The sequence below is a fragment of the Chiloscyllium punctatum genome, chromosome 8 (assembly GCF_047496795.1).
Source record: "Chiloscyllium punctatum isolate Juve2018m chromosome 8, sChiPun1.3, whole genome shotgun sequence".
Lineage (NCBI taxonomy): Eukaryota > Metazoa > Chordata > Chondrichthyes > Orectolobiformes > Hemiscylliidae > Chiloscyllium > Chiloscyllium punctatum.
Window position 1 is genome coordinate 72,433,422 of NC_092746.1, and position 22,306 is coordinate 72,455,727.

Here is a 22,306-nt window from a genome sequence, read left to right on the forward strand (position 1 = left end):
ACCTAACTTTGTATCATCGGCAAACTTCGCTAGAATGCCCCCAGTCCCTTCATCCAGATCATTAATATATAAAGTGAACAGCTGTGGCCCCAACACTGAACCCTGCGGGACACCGATTGTCACCGGCTGCCATTCCGAAAAAGAACCTTTTATCCCAACTCTCTGCCTTCTGTCAGACAGCCAATCCTCAATCCATACCAGTAGCTCACCTCGAAAACCTTGGGCCCTCACCTTGCTCAGCAGCCTCCCGTGTGGCACCTTATCAAAGGCCTTTTGGAAGTCTAGATAGACCACATCCACTGGGTTTCCCTGGTCTAAGCTACTTGTCACCTCTTCAAAGAATTCCAACAGGTTTGTCAGGCATGACCTCCCCTTACTAAATCCATGTTGACTTGTTCTAATCCGACCCTGCTCTTCCAAGAATTTAGAAACCTCATCCTTAATGATGGATTCTAGAATTTTACCAACAACCGAGGTTAGGCTAATTGGCCTATAATTTTCCATCTTTTGTCTTGATCCTTTCTTGAACAAGGGGGTTACAACAGCGGTCTTCCAATCATCCGGGACTTTCCCTGACTCCAGTGACTTTTGAAAGATCTCAACCAACGCCTCGGCTATTTCCTCAGCCACCTCCCTGAGAACTCTAGGATGTAGCCCATCGGGGCCAGGAGATTGATCAATTTTAAGACCTTTTAGAATTGATTCTGCATATATCATATACATACACACAAATACACACACTCACCACCATCAGGAAAACACCTGTGTGGAAGCAGGTATGAATGATGTGTTCAAAATAATGAGGGGATCAGTCAGAGCAAAGAGACAAGAACTGCTCCCATTGGTGCAAATATCAAGAAGCAGGGTATTGATTGAAGGCAATTAACAAAGGAGCCAATAGCAATCTGTTGAAAAACGTTGTCAGCAATGGTTAAGATCCAAATGCATGAGAGTCATAGAGGCCTACAGCTGCTAATTCTGCCCCTATGAACCATGTCTCAATGATAGCAATGACATTGTATACACTTTTATAATTTGTGCTTTCAACTCACCTGCCTTGTTCATCAGAGTTCTTGCATCAAATTAAATACCATCCAACCTTGACAACTCCCTTAAGCCTTAATTGGCTATTATTTTCAATGTCCTTGTGACTCACTTGCTGCACCCTCTACATTTGGCCATGCATCGCTCCCTGCTGAACCTTCTCTCAGGATTCCATGCCATTGCTAAGTTAGTTTAAATCCTCCCCAGGGTTGCTGATTCCATTCTGGTTCAGGTGCAACCCATCCAACTTGTACAGTCCCAGTGTTTCAGAAGTATAAAGCCTTCCCCTCTCCACTATCTCTCCAGTCACACATTCATCTGGAGTAGCCTCCTACTTCTATACTCACAAGCACATGGATCCAGACGTAATCTAGGTATTACTACTTTTTAGGTCCTGCTTTTTAGTCTATTTCCCAGATCTCTAAATTTCCTTATAGAACCTCATCCCTTTTTCTACTCTGATCCCAGGTACCAATATATCTCAATCTCTTCTGTCCTCCTTCAGAAAGTGTACCTGAGAGTTTATTGGAGACAGACAAATTAGGGTTTTCAAAGAAGTTTTGAATAACTATTTAAAGAAAAAGAATTCCCACAATGATAGATAATACCATGGGACTGAGTTGTTTATGCAACTAGACCAAATGGACTTTTGTAATCACTCGACAGTTTGAGGGAATGTATTTTGTTCTTTTCAAATTATTTTTTATTGAAAACATAAATAGTGAAAATAATTTTGACAATACTTTTAGTTTTGCAACCTCAATATATAAATAAATTGGCAGTAATACAAAGGAAGAAGAAAAACCAAACAATGACATAACTGAAATTGTAACAAATTATGCACAAAATACCAGGAGTGTATTTTAAACTCCAATGATTGCTTTGATATGAAAAATAAAGAGTATACAGCAAAGCAAAACTCCACAGAAGACCTTATCAATTTAAAAAAAATGTCACTTTTCAGCTCTAAGACCACATATGCATTAATAAGGCAAGTTGGAAAACTGAGTTTCATCTACAATAGCTATTCAAAACTGTAGGGAATCAGTTTAGTCTATCAGGAAAAGTAGAAAAAATATTGAAACATTCTATATTGAATAGAAAATTAGACACCAAATATCAATCAATAATCTTTCCAAGATCTAAAAAAAAGTTTATTGCAATGTCAAGTTCAATTATTGGCACCATATCTTAATATCTTGTCACTGTGCAGACTTCTCAGGCAGAAAGCTCTTTTATTTCAGGCAGGGATGGTACTTTTGCAAGGGTCCATGATACTTCTAGATGTTAATGTGAAGTTTCTCAAGCAACAGCTGGAATAAAGTACTGAAGGGACACATCTTCGTGCAGTAAAACAAAGTGAATAACTTTGTTAGTCACTATATCTGTAAAGAAAATACGTAATATTATTGAAATGTTTATGTAAGTATCAAATTTAACAAGTTTCAGACATATAATCATAAATAAAACAAGCATTAGGTCATTTGTTTAAAATAGGTTATCAATATGAGAATTAGAACTTGCCACTATATACAAGATGTAACTTTTCCCACTCATCTAAGACAAATATGTAACACGGCTTGCTTTGTAAGTGTGATAGATCATTAGCAGTCCTCACAGTAAGAGAAGGGCCTGTGCTAAACTGGATGTCTTGGAGATAAATCATTTCTCAAGAATCTGGAAAGACACTGCTTGATTAGGGACAGCCAGCACGGATTTGTGAAGGGCAGGTCTTGCCTTACAAGTCTTATTGAATTCTTCGAGGAGGTGACCAAGCATGTGGATGAGGGTAGAGCAGTGGATGTAGTGTACATGGATTTTAGTAAGGCATTTGATAAGGTTCCCCATGGTAGGCTTATGCGGAAAGTCAGGAGGCATGGGATAGAGGGAAATTTGGCCAATTGGATAGAAAACTGGCTAACCGGTCGAAGTCAGAGAGTGGTGGTAGATGGTAAATATTCAGCATGGAGTCCAGTTACAAGTGGAGTTCCGCAGGGATCAGTTCTGGGTCCTCTGCTGTTTGTAATTTTTATTAATGACTTAGATGAGGGAGTCGAAGGGTGGGTCAGTAAATTTGCAGATGATACAAAGATAGGTGGAGTTGTGGACAGTGAGGAGGGCTGTTGTCGGCTGCAGAGGGACTTAGATATGATGCAGAGCTGGGCTGAGGAGTGGCAGATGGAGTTCAACCCTGCCAAGTGTGAGGTTGTCCATTTTGGAAGAACAAATAAGAATGCGGAATACAGGGTTAATGGTAGGGTTCTTGGTCAGGTGGAGGAACAGAGGGATCTTGGGGTCTATGTACATAGATCTTTGAAGGTTGCCACTCAGGTGGATAGAGTTTGTAAGAAGGCCTATGGAGTATTATCGTTCATTAGCAGAGGGATTGAATTCAAGAGTCGTGAGGTGATGTTGCAGCTGTACAGGACTTTGGTTAGGCCACATTTGGAGTACTGTGTGCAGTTCTGGTCGCCTCACTTTAGGAAAGATGTGGAAGCTTTGGAGAGGGTGCAGAGAAGATTTACCAGGATGTTGCCTGGAATGGAGAGTAGGTCGTACGAGGATAGGTTGAGAGTTCTCGGCCTTTTCTCGTTGGAACGGCGAAGGATGAGGGGTGACTTGATAGAGGTTTATAAGATGATCAGAGGAATAGATAGAGTAGACAGTCAGAAACTTTTTCCCCGGGTACAACAGAGTGTTACAAGGGGACATAAATTTAAGGTGAAGGGTGGAAGGTATAGGGGAGATGTCAGGGGTGGGTTCTTTACCCAGAGAGTGGTGGGGGCATGGAATGCGCTGCCCGTGGGAGTGGTAGAGTCAGATTCATTGGCGACCTTTAAGCGGCATTTGGATAGGTACATGGATGGGTGCTTAATCTAGGATAGAAGTTCGGCACAACATCGTGGGCCGAAGGGCCTGTTCTGTGCTGTATTGTTCTATGTTCTATGTTCTATGTTCTAACATAAGAAACAGACAGGAAGTTTGGCCCAGCAAGCCTTCCTTACCATTCAATGAGATCATGGCTGACCTTCTACCTCAATTCACATTATGTACGCTCTGCATTACTTAATTTCCTATGTGCACAAAAATCAATCAATCTCTGTTTTCAACATACTTGTATACTTTGTATCAACTGGAGGGATGTCAATGCATTGGAGCAATTCAAAAAAGGTTTACAAATACCTTGAATGAGCGGATTGCCTTACGAGGAAAGGCTAGACAGGTGAGGCCTGTATTCCTCTGGAGTTTAGAAGAGTCAGCAATGATTTAACTCAATCATATAAGACCCTGAGGGGACTTAACTGTGTGGGTATTGAAAGGGATGTTTCTTCTTGTGGGAAAACTGGGGGATATTGTGTAAAAGTAAGGGGTTGTCCATTTAAAATATTTTTCTCTCAGAGGGTTGAGTCTTTGGTCTGTTTCCACACTATAGGCATTCTATGAATCTTTGAAATTCTCTTCCTCAAAAGGCAAGTGATACTGAACCATTAAATAGTTTTAAGGCAGAGCTAGGTTGATTGTAAATTATCAAGGAGATGAAAGGTTATCAGGAATATGCAGGAATGTAGAGTTGAGATTAAAATCAGATCAACCATGATCTTATTGAATGGCAGAGCAGGCTCAAAAGGATCAGGTTGTCTTGCTCCTTGTTCATGTTAGTCCTCAGGAGTAGAGAATTCTATTTGAGTGAAGAAATCCCCTCTCAGCTCAGTTCTAAATAGTGGACCCCTTATTCTGAGACTGCATCTCAGGACTCCGAACCTGGACTCAGTCTAAACGTCCCAACACATTTTTATTGCTTTAGTTTAAGTCCCTTTATGATAAATACCAATGATGACGTGTCTTTCTAATTGCTTGCTGCACCTGCTTTCTATCTTGTGATTTGTCCGTTGTGTAAGAACAGCCAGGTCTTTTCAATACTACCTGTCTCTCATCATTCAAAAAATATGCTTTTTCAATTTTACCACACACTTTATTCCATAAGCTATTTCCCTGCCCACACTTTCTCAATGTTGATATCCCATTGCAGCATCAGGAAGGTGATGGCCTAGTGGCATTATTGTTAGACTATTAATCCAGAAACTCAGTTAATGTTCTGGGAACCAGGATTTGAATCCCACCACAGCAGATGGTGGAATTTGAATTCAATTTAAAAATATCAGGAATGAAGAATCTGCTAAAACCATTGTCAATTGTCAGAAAAACCCATCCTGGTTCACTAATGTCCATCAGGAAATGAAATCTGCCATCCTCTCCTAGTACAGCTTACAGTTGACTCCAGACACAGAACAATGTGGTTCACTCTCAACTGCTCTCGATTTTCCTGCTCCTCAGATGCTGTCTGGTGTGCTGTGCTTTTCCAGCGCCACTCTAATCTTGACTCTGCTCTCTGAAAAGGCCTAGCAAGCCACACAGTTGTATCGACTGCTACGAGGTCTCACCAAAGAAATGAAATAGACATTGGTCTAAGCACTGAAAAAGACAACAGCAGAAACAACCCTATTAACCCTTCAAGGACCTCCGTACTAACATCTGGGGGCTAATGGCAAAATTCAGACAACTTTCTCACAGATGAGTCAAGCAACAGTCTGATATAGTCATACTCAGAATTATACCTTACAATGTCCTAGACACCACTACCACCATACCTGGATATGTCTTATTCTACCGGCAGGAAAGAGCCAGCGGAGGTGGCAGCACAGTGATTTACAGTCAGGAAGGAGTTGTCCTGGGAGTCTTCTACATTGACTCCAGAACAAATGAAGTCTCATGGCTTCAGGTAAAACACAGGCAAGGAAACCTCTGCTGATTATCACTAACTGTCTCCTTGGGCTGATGAATCATTACTCCTCGATGTTGAACAACACTTGGAGGACGCACTGAGGCTGGTACGGGTACAAAATGTAATGGGTAGAGAGTTTCAAAATCCACCACCAAGAGTGACTCAGCAGCAGCACTACTGATCGAGCAACTCTGGTCCTAAAGGATATAACTACTAGAGTGGGTCTGCGGCAGGTGGTGAGGAAGCCAACAAGAGGGAAAGACATACTCGACCTCATCTCTACCAATCTGTCAGGTGCTGATACATCTGTCCATGACAACATCGGTAAGAGTGGCCATCGCAGTCATTGTGAAGACAAAGTCTGCCTTCACATCGAGAATAACCTCCGTTGTGTGGTGTGGCTCTATTGTACTAAATGGAACAGATTTTGAACAGATCTAGCAACTCGAGACTAGGCACTCATGCATCGCCGTGGGCCATCTACAGCAGCTAAATTATACTCCAGCACAACCTATAATTTCATGGTCCGGCATATCCCCAATTCAACCATGAACAGTGAGTCAGGGGAACAACTCTCGTTCAATGAAATGTGCAGAAGGACATGCCAGGAGCAACAACAGTCAGACCTGAAACTGAGGTGTCAACCTGGTGAAGCTACCAAACAACATTACTTGCATGCCAAACAGCATAAGATTGCCAGAACTAAATGATCCCACTAACCAACGGATCAGATCGAAGCTCTGCAGTCCTTCCACACCCAGTCAATAATGAACAATTTAACAACCCACTGGAGGAGAAGGATCCACAAATATCCCATCCGCAATGATGGAAGATCCCAACACATCGGTGCAAAAGATAATGCATTTGCAGCAATTTTTAGCCAAAAGTGCTGAGTGAATGATCCTTCGTGGCCTCTTCCAGTGGTCCTCAGCACAACACATACTAGACTTCATCCAAATCAATTCAGTCCATGTGATATCAGGAAACAATTGGAGGAACTGGATACCGTGAAGGCTATGGGCCCTGAGAACATTCTGGCAATAGTACTGAAGACTTGTGCTCCAGAACTTGCTGTTCCCCTAGCCAAGCTGTTCCAGTAGAGTTACAATACTGGCATCTACCTGACAATATGGAAAATGGCCCAGGTGTGTTCTGTACACAAAATGCAGAACAAATCCAACGTGGCCAATTACTGCCCCATCAGTCTACTCTCGGTCATCAGTAAAGTGATGGAAGGTATCAGATAGAACCTATTCAGCAATAACCTGCTCAGTGATGCCCGGTTTGGGTTCTGCCAGGGCCACTCAGCTCCCGACCCCATTACAGCCTTGGTTCAAACATGGACAAAAGAGCTGAATTCCAGAGGGGAGGGGAGAGTTACAGCTCTTGACCTCAAGGTCATATTCAACAGAGTATGACATCAAGGAGCCCTAGCAAATTGAAATCAATGGCTATTGGGGGGCACTCCCTTTGCTGCTTGGAGGCATACCTGCAACATATGAAAGATGGTTGTGGGTACTGCCCGATTAATTTCTCTAGTTTCTTAATTTACACTGGTTTTCTTCAGTTCTGCATTCAAATGAAACCCTTCAATCCTGATTATTTGTGGAATATTTATGGAACAAGTCTCTGTCATTTTCTTATTTCCCATTACAAGACAACAAGCTTGCCTCAGAGTTACGAAGATTACTTGATCTATTAAAAGAACCTCTAGCTACATAAACAATGCCTCAGAAGATTACAAAAAGTACACATGCCCAAGTAAAATGCAAAAATAATTGTCATGTGCAACTTGGTTATTGAAAATTTTAATTTTAAAATCCTGCTGAGTTTTCAATGGCTCCAGATTTACAGTCGGGCAATTAGCTCCCTGCTTTGGCTGAAGTTTCATAACTATTGTGTTAGGCTGACATATTCCCATTTGCAGATGAACGTGGTCAAAATGCCAACCATCAGACTTAACATTTCACTGTAGTTTTGTTGCATAATCTTATGAGCAGAAGAACATAATAATGGCAAATTTACATAATTTATAAATAATCTTACATTTTCCATGGAATTATACAACATGTAGCAGAGATGCTTTGAATAAGGATCTTTATAAAATACTGATTTAAAAATGACGGTTTTGAAAGATAAATTAGATTAAGACCATAAGAAATAGGAGTGGAAGCAAGGCCATTCAACCCATCGAGTCCACTCCACCATTCAATCATGGCTGATGGGCATTTCAATGCCTTTTACCCACACTCTACTTGTATCCCTTAAATTCTTAATCTCAAAGAATTATCATCTCTGCCTTGAAGACATTTAACATCCCGACCTCCAGGATTAAGGTGAGATGTAGACCTTTACTAAAGTGTACAAAGCACAGATATTAAGTTTAGGGAGATTGTGGGAATACATTTCATAGAACATAGAAGAATACAGCACAGAACAGGCCCTTCAGCCCTCGATGCTACACCGACCTGTGAACTAATCTAAGCCCATCCCACTATACTATCCCATCATCATCCATATGCTTATCCAAGGACTACTTAAATGCCCCTGATGTGGCTGAGTTAACTACATTGGCAGGCAGAGCATTCCACGCCCTTACCACTCTCTGAGTAAAGAGCCTGCAACTGACATCTGTCTTAAATCTATCACCCCTCAATTTTTAGCTTTGCCCCCTCATACAAGCTGATGTCATCATCCTAGGAAAAAGGATGATGACACTATCTGCTCTATCTAATCCACTGACCATCTTGTATGTCTCTATTAAATCCCCTCTTAGCCTTCTTCTTTCCAATGAGAACAGTTCCAGGTCTCTCAGCCTTTCCTCATAAGACCTTGCATTCAGATCAGGCAATATCCTGGTAAATCTCCTCTTCACCTTTTCCAAGGCTTCCATATCCTCCCTGTAATGGGGCAACCAGAACTGTACACAATATTCCAAGTGTCTCCACACCATCGTTTTGTACAGTTGCAGCATGACATTACAGTTCTGGAACTCAATCCCTCCACCAATAAAACCTAATACACCATATGTCTTCTTAACAGCACGAGCAACCTGGGTGGCAACTTTCAGGGATCCATGGACATGGACTTCAGGATCCGTCTGCATGTCCACACTACCAAGAATCTTTCCATTGACCCAGTATTCTGCCTTCCTGTTATTCTTCCCAAAGTGAATCACCTCACATTTATCTGCAATGAACTCCATTTGCCACCTCTCAGCCCAATTCTGCAGTTTATCCAAATCCCCCTGCAACCTGCAACATTCTTCCACACTGTCCACTGCTCCACTGACTTTAGTGTCATCTCCAAACTTACTAACCCATCCACCTACGCTTGAGTCTAAGTCATTTATAAAAATGACAACCAGCAGTGGTCCCAAAACAGATCGCTGTGGCACACCACTAGTAATTGGACTCCATGCTGAACATTTTCAATCAACCATCACTCACTGCCTTCTTACAGAAAGTCAATTTCTAATCCAAACTGCTAAATTACCCTCAATCCCATGCCTCTGCATTTTCTCCAACAGCCTACCATGTGAAACCTTATCAAAGGCCTTATTGAAGTCCATGTAAACCATGTCAACTGTCCTATCCTCATCCATATGTTTGGTCACCCTCTCAAAAAACTCAAATGAGGTTTGTGAGGCATGACCTGCCTTTGACGAAAGCATGTTGACTATCTCCAATCAAACTGTTGCTTACTAGATGATTATAAATCCTATCTCTTATAATCCTTTCCAAAGCTTTTCCTACAACAGACGAAAGGCTCATTGGTCATCTCTACCGCCCTTCCTGAACAAGGGCACAACATTTGCAATCCTCCAGTGCTCTGATACTAAACCTGTAGACAATGACGACTCAAAGATCAAAGCCAAAGGCTCTGACACCTCCTCAGCTTCCCAGAGAATTCTTGGATAAATCTCATCTGGCCCAGGTGATTTGTCTACTTTCACTCCTTCTAGAATTGATAACACCTCTTCCTTACCAACCTCAATCCTTTCCAGTCTAATATCTCATATGTCATTCTTCTCCTCCACAATAATCTCCTTTTCCTGAGTGAAAACCGATGAGACATATTCATTTAGCACCTCTCCTATCTCCACAGGGTCCACACACAACTTCCCACTTCTGTCTTTGACTGGTCCTATTCCTATCCTAGTCATCTTTTTATTCCTCACACACCTATAGAAAGCTTTAGGGTTCTCCTTTATTCTACCTGCTGAAGATTGCTCATGGTCCTCTCTTTGCTCTTCTTAACTTTCTCTCTAAATCCTTTCTAGCTAATCTGTGATTCTGCATCGCCTCATCTGAACCATCTCGTCTTATCGTCAAATAAGCCTCCTTCTTCCGCTTAACAAGAGATGCAATTTCTGTAGTAGTCACAGTTCCCTTAACTTATCATGTCCTCCCTGCCTGACAGGGACATATCTATCAAGGACACGCAATATCTGTTCATTAAACCAGCTCCACATTTCGATTGTCTCCATCCCCTGCATTTTACCACCCCATTCTATGCATTCTAAATCTTGCCTAATCGCATTATAGTTGCCCTTGCCCCATCGTAACACGATCGAACCCTCACAATCACCTGATGAAGGAGCATCGCTCCGAAAGCTAGTGTGCTTCCAATCAAATCTGTTGGACTATAACCTGGTGTTGTGTGATTTTTAACTTTGTACACACCAGTCCAACACCGGCATCTTCAAATCATAAAATAAACATAACTGAATTATGGTCACTCTCTCCAAAGTGCTCACCTTTCCATTCACATCAAAGCCTACTAAATAAGAGCTTTTAAAATAGAGGATGAGGTCATTATAAATCAAAGAGATAATATGAAATAAAAAAATGCCATCAAAAAAATGAGGGGATAAATTTGATAATTAAAACGTAAAGGCATAACCGGGAAACTTAGCTTGCAAGACGACATGAAAAATGGAGTACTAGACATTCAGAAGGAACATAGTGTGTACCATACTCATATTATTGTTGTCTTGGCTAATGGCATATGTTTTTTCACTGTGTTAAAAAATGTTATGTGCACAGACTGGGACACAACAATAATACACAACCCATACACATACACTCACAAACACAAATGGTTTGTCTTGAATTTCCAATACTCCATTCATTACTCTTTCTTGCAAGCTCATCTTCCAAGTTTTATGTGTACCTACCATGATGGTACAGCTTTATACCAGTGCCTGTAGAATAATATTTACTGCCCTAGACTGCTTATGGCTCTGCTCGCTTTCTTCATAAGATATAGCTTTCTCAAAAGATACATGTTTCATTAATAAACTGCCACTTCAATTCTGAAAGTGCAGTTAGCATGTTCAAACGCCTGGAGAAAAATTAACTGTTGCAAAGGCACAGGTGCCTGAGCCCAGGTCCAGGACCACCCAAATGAAATGCTTCGACACAGTCTATATCAATTGCACGTGTATGATTTATGGACTCTAGGACTAATCTGGGATACATTCCTATCCTTAGGGATTCCTATCCCTAAGTGACGGCTGATTCCTTCTATATAAATAACTGATAACATTGGCATTCTCAATTTAATTTGTGAAAATCAGGAGAAACATTTTTATACAGTGCACAATATATAGAACTTACTGGAATGGCTGAGGTCAGTAACAAATTGAATTATGGGTAGGCAGATTAGAAAGGAGAAAGAAAGGAAAAGGAGAATGTGACCAGAAGATCGTAAGAAATAGTAACAAGAATAGACCATTCAGGCCCCTGGTCAAGCCTTCTCTGCCATTCAATAGGATCATGACTGATCGGACAAGTCCTCATGTCCACTTCTCTGCTCTTTTCCCATAACCCTTGATTTCCCAGCTCATCAAAAATCTAACTCAATCTTAAATCTAGAATGTAAATATATGAACTAGGGGAGATTGAGTATGTAGAATATCAGGAGACTCTTAATGTCAGTCTTCATGTGCCATATATATAGATTGAAAGATCTATCGAGTGTCCTCATGGTGAGAATATATCTACCTTGGGTTCAAGTTCCCATCTGTTCCAGAGGTGTGCAATAACATCTCTGAACTGATTGATTAGGGAATGACCCATTCCTATATCGTAACTTCTATCCAAAATCTAACAGTATTAGTCAAACATATAAAAAGTGGAAAACATATAAACAACTTACTACATATGGCTTTGCTCGGGTTGACTTGCTGTCCGGCAAGAAATTGAAGAAGTCTCTTTATGTCTATCCTAGCTTCAGCCATGCTTGTCGGATCGCTTATTTGGTAGGAATTAGGTTGTGTACCTTCTTCAACTGCCATAAATAATAATTCATACTACATCAGTTGAATTTTAAGGTTTACGCTAAAGCTTACATTAAAAATCAATTTTACGGTTTTTAAAGCAGAACAGTTAACAGCATATTTCTTGAATTGCAATGCTTAATTCTAATAATAGTATCAAGACCAAAAGGAACTGGTCCATGCTCAGCAACATTGGGCATATCAGCAGATGAGTATAGATTTCACATTTTAGATATTAGCTCCAGGACCTTCCAGCAAAATAAGGAGGCATCATATGCCACAGATTCTATAGGCCAAGTGCTGAAAAATGGGATGTAAATAGGTTGTTGTTTTTGACTGGTGTGGGTGTGATTGGGCTGAAGGTCCTTTGTCATTGCTATAGACCTCTATGACTCAGCAAAAGATCCAAAACCAGAGGGTATCAGTTGAGTTAATTTGACTTATTGGATGGCAATAGCTGAGGTGATCAGCTTGTTTGTTAGATATACAAAACTTGAATTTCATGATTTAGTGTTCACACTGAGTCTGTTTAAATGCATTTTCTCCATGTGTTCCGTGTTTTAGCATTCAGCAGTAATTTAAAAGCAAAAAAGTGAGTCAAGAGAATAACAGAAGTAACAAAGAGGATTGATGAGGGCAGAGCAGTAGACGTGATCTACGTGGACTTCAGTAAGGCGTTCGATAAGGTTCCCCATGGGAGACTGGTTAGCCAGGTTGGATCTCATGGAATACAGGGAGAACTCGCCATTTGGTACAGAACTGGCTCAAAGGTAGAAGACAGAGGGTTGTTTTTCAGACTGGAGGCTGTGACCAGTGAAGTGCCACAAGGATTGGTGCTGGGTCCACTACTTTTCATCATTTATATAAATGATTTGGATGTGAGCATAAGAGGTATAGTAAGTAAGTAAGTTTGCAGATGACATCAAAATTGGAGGTGTAGTGGACAGCCAAGAAGGTTACCACAGATTACAACGGGATCTGGGTGTAGGTGTGCTAGCTGAGCTGGGAGGTTCATTTCCAGACATTTCATCACCCTACTAGGTGACATCTTCAGTGGGCCTCAGGTTAAGCAGTGTACATGATTCTTGCTTTCTATTTAAATGTTTGGGTTTCTTTGGGTTGGTGATGTTATTTCCTGTGATGATGTCATTTCCCATGGTGATGCCATTTCCTGTTCTTTTACTCAGGAGGTGGTAGATGAGATCTTGATCAGATGGGCCAATGGACTGAGGAGTGGCGATGGAGTTTAATTTAGATAAATGCCAGGTACTGCATTTTGGAAAAGCAAATCAGAGCAAGACTTATACACTTAATGGGAAGGTCCTAGGGAGTGTTGCTAAACAAAGAGACCTTGGAGAGCAGGTTCATAGGTCCTTGAAAGTAGAGTCACACGTAGATAGGATAGTGAAGTCGGCGTTTGGTATGCTTTCCTTTATTGGTCGGAGTATTGAGTACAGGAGTGTGGCCGTAAAGGACATTGGTTAGGTCACTGTTGGAATATTGCGTGCAATTCTGGTCTCCTTCCTATCAGAAAGATGTTGTGAAACTTGAAAGGGTTCAGAAAAGATTTACAAGGATGTTGCCATGGTTGGAAGATTTGAGCTATAGGGAGAGGTTGAATAGGCTGGGGCTGTTTTCCCTGGAGCGTCGGAGGCTGAGGGGTGACCTTATAGAGGTTTATAAAATCATGAGGAGCATGGATAGGATAAATAGACAAAGTCTCTTTCCAGGGGTGGGGGAGTCAAGAACTAGAGAACATAGATTTACGATAAGAGGGGAAAGGTAATAAAAGAGACCTAAGGGGCAACTTTTTCATGCAGAGTGTGGTACATGTATGGAATGAGCTGCCAGAGGAAATGGTGGAGGCTAGTACAATTGCAACATTTAAAAGGCATTTCGATGGGTGTATGAATAGGAAGGGATATGGGCCAGTTGCTTGCAGGTGGGACAAGATTGCGTTGGGATATCTGGTCAGCATGGATGAGTTGGACCGAAGAATCTGTTTCCGTGATGTATATCTCTATCGCTCTAAATAAAGTTATTGCAAAATAGAAAACAAATGTTAAGAATAGCTAATTCATAAAATTGTTTCTCTCCACCATCGCCCAACAGAAGATTTCCCTCCAGATATGAAGAACATTTACCTGCATGCAGACACACACACACACATATAAAGATAATAGATAAAACAATAGAGCAAATCTCTTATAAAATGGGACAAAAGCATATAGGAAACTGGAATCTAATCTTTGAATTGTACATTGTCTAAGTGTACTGTCACCTTGTTCAAGTTTATATCTCAATGTAAAAAGTCACCAAAAGTTTGCATAGTAGATACCTCTACCTAGTATTTAACAAAACCTTTAAAATAAAGCAAGGATCTGTCCTGGGACCGTTGCTGTTTGCAGTTCATGTAAATAAGTTAGATGAAGGCACCATAGGTAATATAGTATTTCCAAATTTGTCAATGACAAAATTAGGTGAGAGTGTAAGTTGTGAGAGGGATGTAGAGAGGCTTCAAGGGGACGTTGATGGGCTAAGTTAATGGGCGGGAACATAGTAGATGAAATATAATGTGAATTAATATGAATTTATGCAATTTGGTCAAAAGTACAGACATGATCCTATGAATGACGATGCAGGTTCGAGGTGCTGAACAGTCTACTGCTTTCTTTCTGTGGTTTTACAAGAGTAATTTGTCAACACGGAGATGTTAGAAATTTGTTAGTGTTCAATGGAACTTGGAGATGTCCTTGTTCATGAGTCATTAAAGGCATGCATGCAGGTGCAGCAAGCAATTAGTCAGGCAAATATATTTTGGTGTTCATAGCAACAAAGATGTCTTCCTACTGTTGTACAGAGCTTTGGTGAGACCGTACCTGGAGAATCGTGTACAACTTTGGTCTCCTAATCTAAGGTAGGATATACTTGCAATAAAGGAAGTGTAATGAAGGCTCACCAGACTATTCCCTGAGATGGTGATATTGAGGAAACTGAGCCCATATTTTCTAGCATTTCAAAGCATGAAAGGTGAGCTCATTAAAATGTACAAAATTCTTACCTGGAATGATACGGTGGATGTAGCAAGAATGATTCTCCTCGCTTGAGAGTCAAGAGAAAGATGACAATCTCAGAAACGGAATGGATCAGTTAATACTGAGATGAGGAGGAATATTCTTTATCCAGATAGTAGAGAATCTTTGGAATTCTCTACTGAGTGTTGTGGAAGCTCAATTGAGCATGAAGTAGCATAGGAAAGTGACTGACAAATGATCAACCGCGATCTAAATGAATAGCAGAACAAGCCCAAGGGGGTGAATGGCCTACTCATGTTCCTGTGTGTATGTATACATGTTTACTGAAATATTTGGCAATTTGACAAACAACTTTTAAACGCTACCATACTTTGTTTTCAATTTGCACATATATTCTTATCAAAGTATTCTTATACTGGAATCTTATTCCTAATAGTGTTGTGGATCTACCTACAGAACATGGACTCGAAGACAGCTCATCACTCCCTTCTCAAGGGAAACCAGTCAGTCAGCAATGCTCATGTCCCACAAGTTACTTACCCCAAGGGGGATTCCCAAGTTCTTTAAAATGTGTTGTCACTGACACCAGATCAGTATCAATTTTCAAATTCATTTCTCCATTCTGATTGGCTTCAATGATCTGAAATGCAAAAATCTACAGATGTATCACTTACATTTATCACTAATGCCAAAACTGAAAACTCTCCAAGTTGCTGAACACATACTTCTCCTAAGTCAAGTAGCTGAGTTAATGTGAAAGTTCCGAGACAAGGCTACGGCTAAATTTATGACAGCACCCTTCTCACATCCACCCCATTCACCCAGAACCTCTCTCACAGCCTCCAGCCTCTCTCAACCCCTCTTACAGCCTCCTCTCCCCATTCTCTTTTCCACATCCATTCAATCCAGCCTCTCAGTATACTGTAAGTTTCAATCCGATCCACCTCTCATCCTTCTAAACCCGAGTCCTCAATCATTCCTCATATAACAAGCCCTTTAACCCTGGAATCATTTTTGTAAACCTCCTTTGGACCCCCTCCAACACCAGCCCATCTTTCCTTAGATACGGGGTCCAAAATTGCTCACAATATTCCAAATGGCGTCTGATCAGAGCTTTATACAGGTTCTTTTCCACTTTTGTATTCTAGCCCTCTTGAATTGAATGCCAATGTTGCACTTGCCTTTCTAACTGCCAAACGAACTGCATGTTAACCATAAGAGAATCCTGAACTAGGACTCCCAAATTGTTTTGCGTTTCAGATTTCTGAAGCCTTCCCCAATTAGAAAATCATCTAACCCTCTATTATTGTTACGACAGTGCATAGCCTCATACTTTCCACAATGTATTCCATCTACCAGTTTTTTTGCTCATTGGCCTAGTCGACCCATGTCCTTCTGCAGCCTTCCGGTCTCTTCAACACAGCCTGTCCCTCCACCTGTCTTCGCATCATGTGCAAATTTCACAACAATTTCCTCAATTCCTTCATCCAGATCTTTAATGCATAATATAAATATTTGTTGCAACACTGACCCGTACGGAACTCTACTAGTTACCAGCTGTCATCCTGAAAAAGACCATTTTATCCCCACTCTCTGCCTTCTGTCAGTCAGTCAATCCTCTATCTATACCAATAGCTTGTCCCTAACACCATGGACTCTTATCTAATTCAGCAGCATCCAGTGCTGCACCTTGTCAAAGGCCTTCTGGAAATCCCAATAGATTGTGTCCACTCGTTTTCCTGTGTCTAACTTGCTTTTTACCTCCTCAAAGATAATTCTAACATATTTGTCAGGCATGACCTCCCCTTGACATGCCTGACTCCACCCTATTTTAGTATGCACTTCCAAGTACTCTGCAATCTCATCCTTAATAACAGAATTTTCCCAGCTATTTGGGAAGCTCCCTTTGTGTATTTTGAATGCTGAGAAAGCTACTTAAATACATTTCTAGAATCATGACAGTGATTTTCCAAAATGCTTTCACATGTCCTAGAACACATCTACTTGAGGTCCATGACTCTCCTCACTAACAGATACCAGAAATCTATTGGGAGCCTAAATTCCAATTCAGTTTTTCAAAATTGCCAGATTCCTGCAAAACATTGGTCTCCGATCAAAGCACACCCTCATGCTCTTACACTGTTATGATAGCAAATAATTCTGGGCTAAACAAATAATTAAACAAATTAATACAAATAACAATAATAAATAAGTAGTTAATTTAATAAATTCCACCTGCGTAAATCGCTCATTTACAGTTCTGGAATTTATGATTTGGTGGCTACACTTCTAGGGGTTTATATTGACATGGAGTAAAATGTTAGGGTTTTGCCCCATCTATCTTTTTAAACAGTTCAGTTTGAATTTCTGCTTGTGAAACAGTTAACAAGTCAACTGTTTGCAAGCTGCTGGCTTAAATGACCTAAGGATCTGGTTGAGGTTTTGGATGTAGGTTTGCCCACTGAGCTGAAAGGTTCATTTCCAGATGTTTCGTTACCTGACTGGATAACATCTTCAGTGGACCTCATGCGAAGCAATGCTGAAAATTCCTGCTTTCTATTTATATGTTTGGGTTTCTTTGGGTTGGTGATGTCATTTCCTGTGGTGAAGTCACTTCCTGTTCCTTTTCTCATGGAGTGGGAAATGGGGTCTAACTCGATGTGTTTGTTGATAGAGTTCCAGTTGGAATGCCATGCTTCTAGGGATTCTCATGCATGTCTTTGTTTGGCTTGACTGGGATGTATTGTCCCAGTCGAAGTGGTGTCCTTCCTCATCCGTATGTGAGGATACTAGTGAGAGAGGGTCATGTCTTTTTCTGGTTAAAGGACATCTTGATCCTCACGATTTACATTTGAACTTGATTGCTTTAGTATCCTGGGAGTGCTGAGTTGAACTGTTTATGACAGTTGATTTTATCAATAGAAGAATTAGTATTGTATATACAACTGCCCTGTATTTACAAGTATGTGTAACGAAATTGAAATCTTACCTCTTGGATTCTAAAGACTAAGAGATAGAGATATGTTTTGCCTCAACTACAGATTTGAGGATGACACTAGATGACCCTCACCTTAATCCAGTGGAAAGAGTTTATCCAAACTATTTCCTAACAAGAAATAAGAAACCCTTAGAATTAGGGATAAGAGGTGACTGAGGTGTAATTCATCTCAGACTTGATTTAATATGATGTCACTTTGCAGTCAGGAATAAAAAGGCATAGCATTTGCTAGCACCATTCAAGGAATTCTGGACCTTAAAAGATAAGCTTCCATGTTGTCTTCACTGTTTGGTTATTAAGTACTTATAGAATCTTGCTGAATAAATTCCACTTGTTCCATAAGTACTAGTCTGTTCCTTGTTAGGTCAAACACAATTGAGGATCCTGTTGTTATCGACTAAAAATTTAGAAGTTAGAGTCTTTGATAGAAGTATATTATGCCTCAAAACCCCTAAAATGTAGGCAATCAACCAGCAAGCAATTTTCAATGTCTTTCAAAAAATTAACATGCTTTAATAACTCTCATATGTAACTACAGTAAATGTACACACTAATACTTTAAAAACAGAACGCCTTGAATCTCACCATAAACAATTCCAAGGGACATCTGTTTGGACAAAATAAATCTAAAGATTCTGACTGAAAATCAAACAATACTACTGTTCCAGAAGACCAATCTAAAAGTCAAATAGTTGAATTGAAGTGCATCCCACTCAGTGAAGTCAGTTTTTTTTTATTTGAGAAGTGTGACTGCAATCATCACAATTCTGCACAGAACAGCAAGAGATGCTATTCAACAGTGTAGCATGCGGATATAAAACTTTATGATTTGTATGAACACACTGAGTAGTCACTAACAGTGCACAATGTAAGCACTAGTATATGAACTGTACCACAAAATTATAAACTTGCTTTAACATTTTTGTTACTCAAGCTATTTTATTACCTGCCATCTTTTGTCTGTATTTCACTCACAACAATTTTGATATTTTGCACAGTTGAAGAGTTTTAAAACAAACAAGAATATATAATAGTGTTATCACAATGGATCAGAATCTCAAAAGGCTGAGACATTTATTTACTTTTAATTCCAAAATGCATTGCAGTGACCTCCTGTGACCACAAAGATAATAGGGGACTGATGATCCCCTATTCAACAGCAAGCCATCACTTGTGGATAACATTCCAATTCCAGATTCATTTTGTACTTCTCCCTTTAAAGAGAACACAGGGATGGGGCTAAAAAACAAGATTCAGTTCTAGTAGTATGGATTGGCAAGACTAGTGTACCAGCCTGCATTCAAGTGACAGCATGCTGTGAAGGTCACAATTAAATAACTGTTCCCAAGTTACCCCTGTGTTGCAGGCAGAACTTCTCTCACTCTAAGTACTGCAAACCAACTGAAAAAAAAGGGAATCAAGACTAAGGAACTTCAATCAGCCTATGAAACCAACCATTTCAAAATTCTTTGGTCAACTGCCAATATCCAATGACACCTGTAACTTCCAGTGTCATGGTCAACCTGTGTTACACTATTATTTCTTCTCAAATGCAGTAATGATAAAAATCAATTTTTTTGTTAATTCAAGAAAGCCTGATGAAATTGGCACCTTGTAAAACAGAAGCTCATTTGTGTCTGGTTGAAAGGTATCCATAAGGGAAAGTATCCTTCTTAAATTAACTTTGTTGCAATTGAGGGGGATGAGTGAATAGAGGATGTGAACCAGTTCACCTCCACTCACGAGGGAGCTTAACAATTTTCGGTATCCTGCCTGAACTGTAACAAATTGGTGGACCTCACCTGAAGTCTGGTCATAACAGTAGAGGTCTTGCTACCACTGCAAACTATGGCTAATGTACTGCAAATAAATTTGGTCATCTTACTAAGACGAGATGTCCTTGTATAGGAGAAGATTCACTAGGCTAAAATCTGAATTAAAAGGCTTCTTCTTCAAGGGAAGAGCTTGAGCAGATTAAATCTATTCCCATTCAACTTTAGAAGAATGACACGTGAACTTATTGAAATATATAATGTTTCAAGAGATTTGGCATGATAGATGCTGAGAGAATGTTTGCAATTATGGAGAAGCCTAGAACTGGGGGCAGGTGCATGATGTTAAAAATGAGAAACTCTTCATTTCTTATGGAAAGGAGAAGGAACCTCTCAGAAAGCTGTTTGTGTTGGAATTCCAATCTCTAGTGAGCAGCGGAGGCTATATCACTAAAAATATTCCAAAGGTGCACTCAATAAATCTTTCATTCAAGAGAGAAAAAGGATATTGGGTAAGTAGGAAAGCAATGTTAACAATCTTATTGAATGGCACAGTAGGCCACAATGAGAAAGTCTATAGCCTTAAAACTTGTCTTTAAGCATTTAGACTAAAATGTAATGCTGAATTATATAGTACATTTCCTGCATACTAGAAAATAGACAGGCAGGAAGGCTTAGAAAAAGGGGGGAACTCAAGGAATGCAGAAGATAGGGACATCTGTGCTCACCAAGTGATAACAGGATGCTCTAAGGCAATTAAAGACATTTAGTCTTAGCATCAGTGAATCTGTGTGGACAGGACACTAAGTGATTAACATTCACAGCCATTCCCTTATGAAATGAATGAGTGTGTTTGATTCTGACCCTGAAACAAAACTTGGTACTAACAAAAGCCTTGTAATTGATGGTCAGATCCTGTCAATTATAATGGATTCTTATTACCCCTTGCAAGCAGGGCAGACACAGAGAAAAGCATCTTTGCTGTTACAAGACCCTGACTTGAGAGTTCAAAAGGACACTAGAGAGAGAGAACATTTTAGTGCTGAGGCTGTTGAAGCCACTAGAAAATTAACTCTTTGTGCTTACCTGCTATGGATTGAATTTAACTGCATTTTGGGACATTATGATGATATTGAGCAGCAATTACTGGTTATTAAATACAAACTCTGTAAAAGGTAATATTTATGAAGCTTGAACTTACTTGCTGTTTTTGCAGACCACTCTACAGACCTTACAGACTGCCCCACTGTCAATTCTAATTAATCAGATCTTAGGTCTTATTTGAATTTGAATCACAACCCTTAAATTAAACATGCTGTTTTTTTCAAGACTAATGAATCAGTTTAAATGCAACCTTACAGTAACATCTCAGCCTCAGGTACAGAATGATTCAGTGCTTAAAAAGCAGGACTCTGCTTCTAGCTTAGAAATTATTCTAGGCCTAACATTGAAGAGATTCTGGCACAATGTGTCAGTAAGCCATTTTATGGTCAAAAGTCTGCCCTCCTTGCTAAGAAGTCATTTTGTAAAACAACTGTATCTGACATGTGAGCTGTGCAAGCTGTACGAACTCTCCAATTAGCTTAGACTGGTACCACTTTATGATAGGAGTTTATCTTGCTAGCAGGTGCCTAACTTGGCTGGGTATGTTTTTCCCACCTGATGAATGCCTTAGGGCCTGTAGGAGTGATAGGTCTGTGTACACTTAATTTTTCTTCCTTATGAATTATTGTCTTTCACTGTTGTCTGTCTAATTAAGAACATGCAATGTTTTTGTAAACTTTTGTATACAGCAAGTCACTGGGGCACTTGAAGAGTGGGTAATCCTACTCTCCTAGGTTATTAGAACCTAGTTAGTTTAGCTTACAGGTATCAGTGTTATTTTGTAATAGTGATGCTATTGGTAAATAAAGGGGAGGACTAAAATTAAACTAATCTATCTATAAGAGGGTTTTCATTCCAGACTTCCAAAGAGTACGATTTCTGGGACGAACCAAGAGAGAGGCTTACAGGTCTGAGTGCATAAGGGATTCCCTGGGCCGTCTCAAATCTGTACTTTAACAACAAGAGGCCAAATTGCTTCCATCTAATCCTATTTCAACGTACTTGCTCCATTATATAGTAAGATATTGCCTGTACTTCTACATCACAACAATATTTTCACTCTATCTCCACATCCATTAAACCCTTAGTGGACAAATCCTATCAGTTATAGTCTTTAATGTGCTTAATGACAAGCTACACAAGCGGGGTTTAGAGAATACCAAAGATTTGTAATTTTCAAATGTAAATATTGTGCCTCAACTCAGTCCTAAATGGCCAACCCAAAACCCCTTATTTATCATGTGTACTTACAAAAAAAATGAAATACCTCAAGAATGTTATACTATC

At 40.0% G+C, this 22,306-nt stretch overlaps 1 protein-coding gene across 1 annotated transcript in view; it reads right to left on the minus strand.

The window, feature by feature from the left end:
- Positions 1-1,798: 1,798 nt before the first annotated feature.
- hus1 (HUS1 checkpoint clamp component) overlaps positions 1,799-22,306 on the minus strand; it is a 44,140-nt gene continuing 23,632 nt past the window's right edge. The window contains exons 6-8 of the mRNA XM_072575784.1: positions 15,686-15,785; positions 11,990-12,121; positions 1,799-2,429 (exon numbers count right to left, since the gene is read on the minus strand). Of these exons, the coding sequence (XP_072431885.1) occupies positions 2,347-2,429; positions 11,990-12,121; positions 15,686-15,785 (315 nt within the window). The 3' untranslated portion in view covers positions 1,799-2,346. The remainder of the gene's footprint in view (positions 2,430-11,989; positions 12,122-15,685; positions 15,786-22,306) is intronic.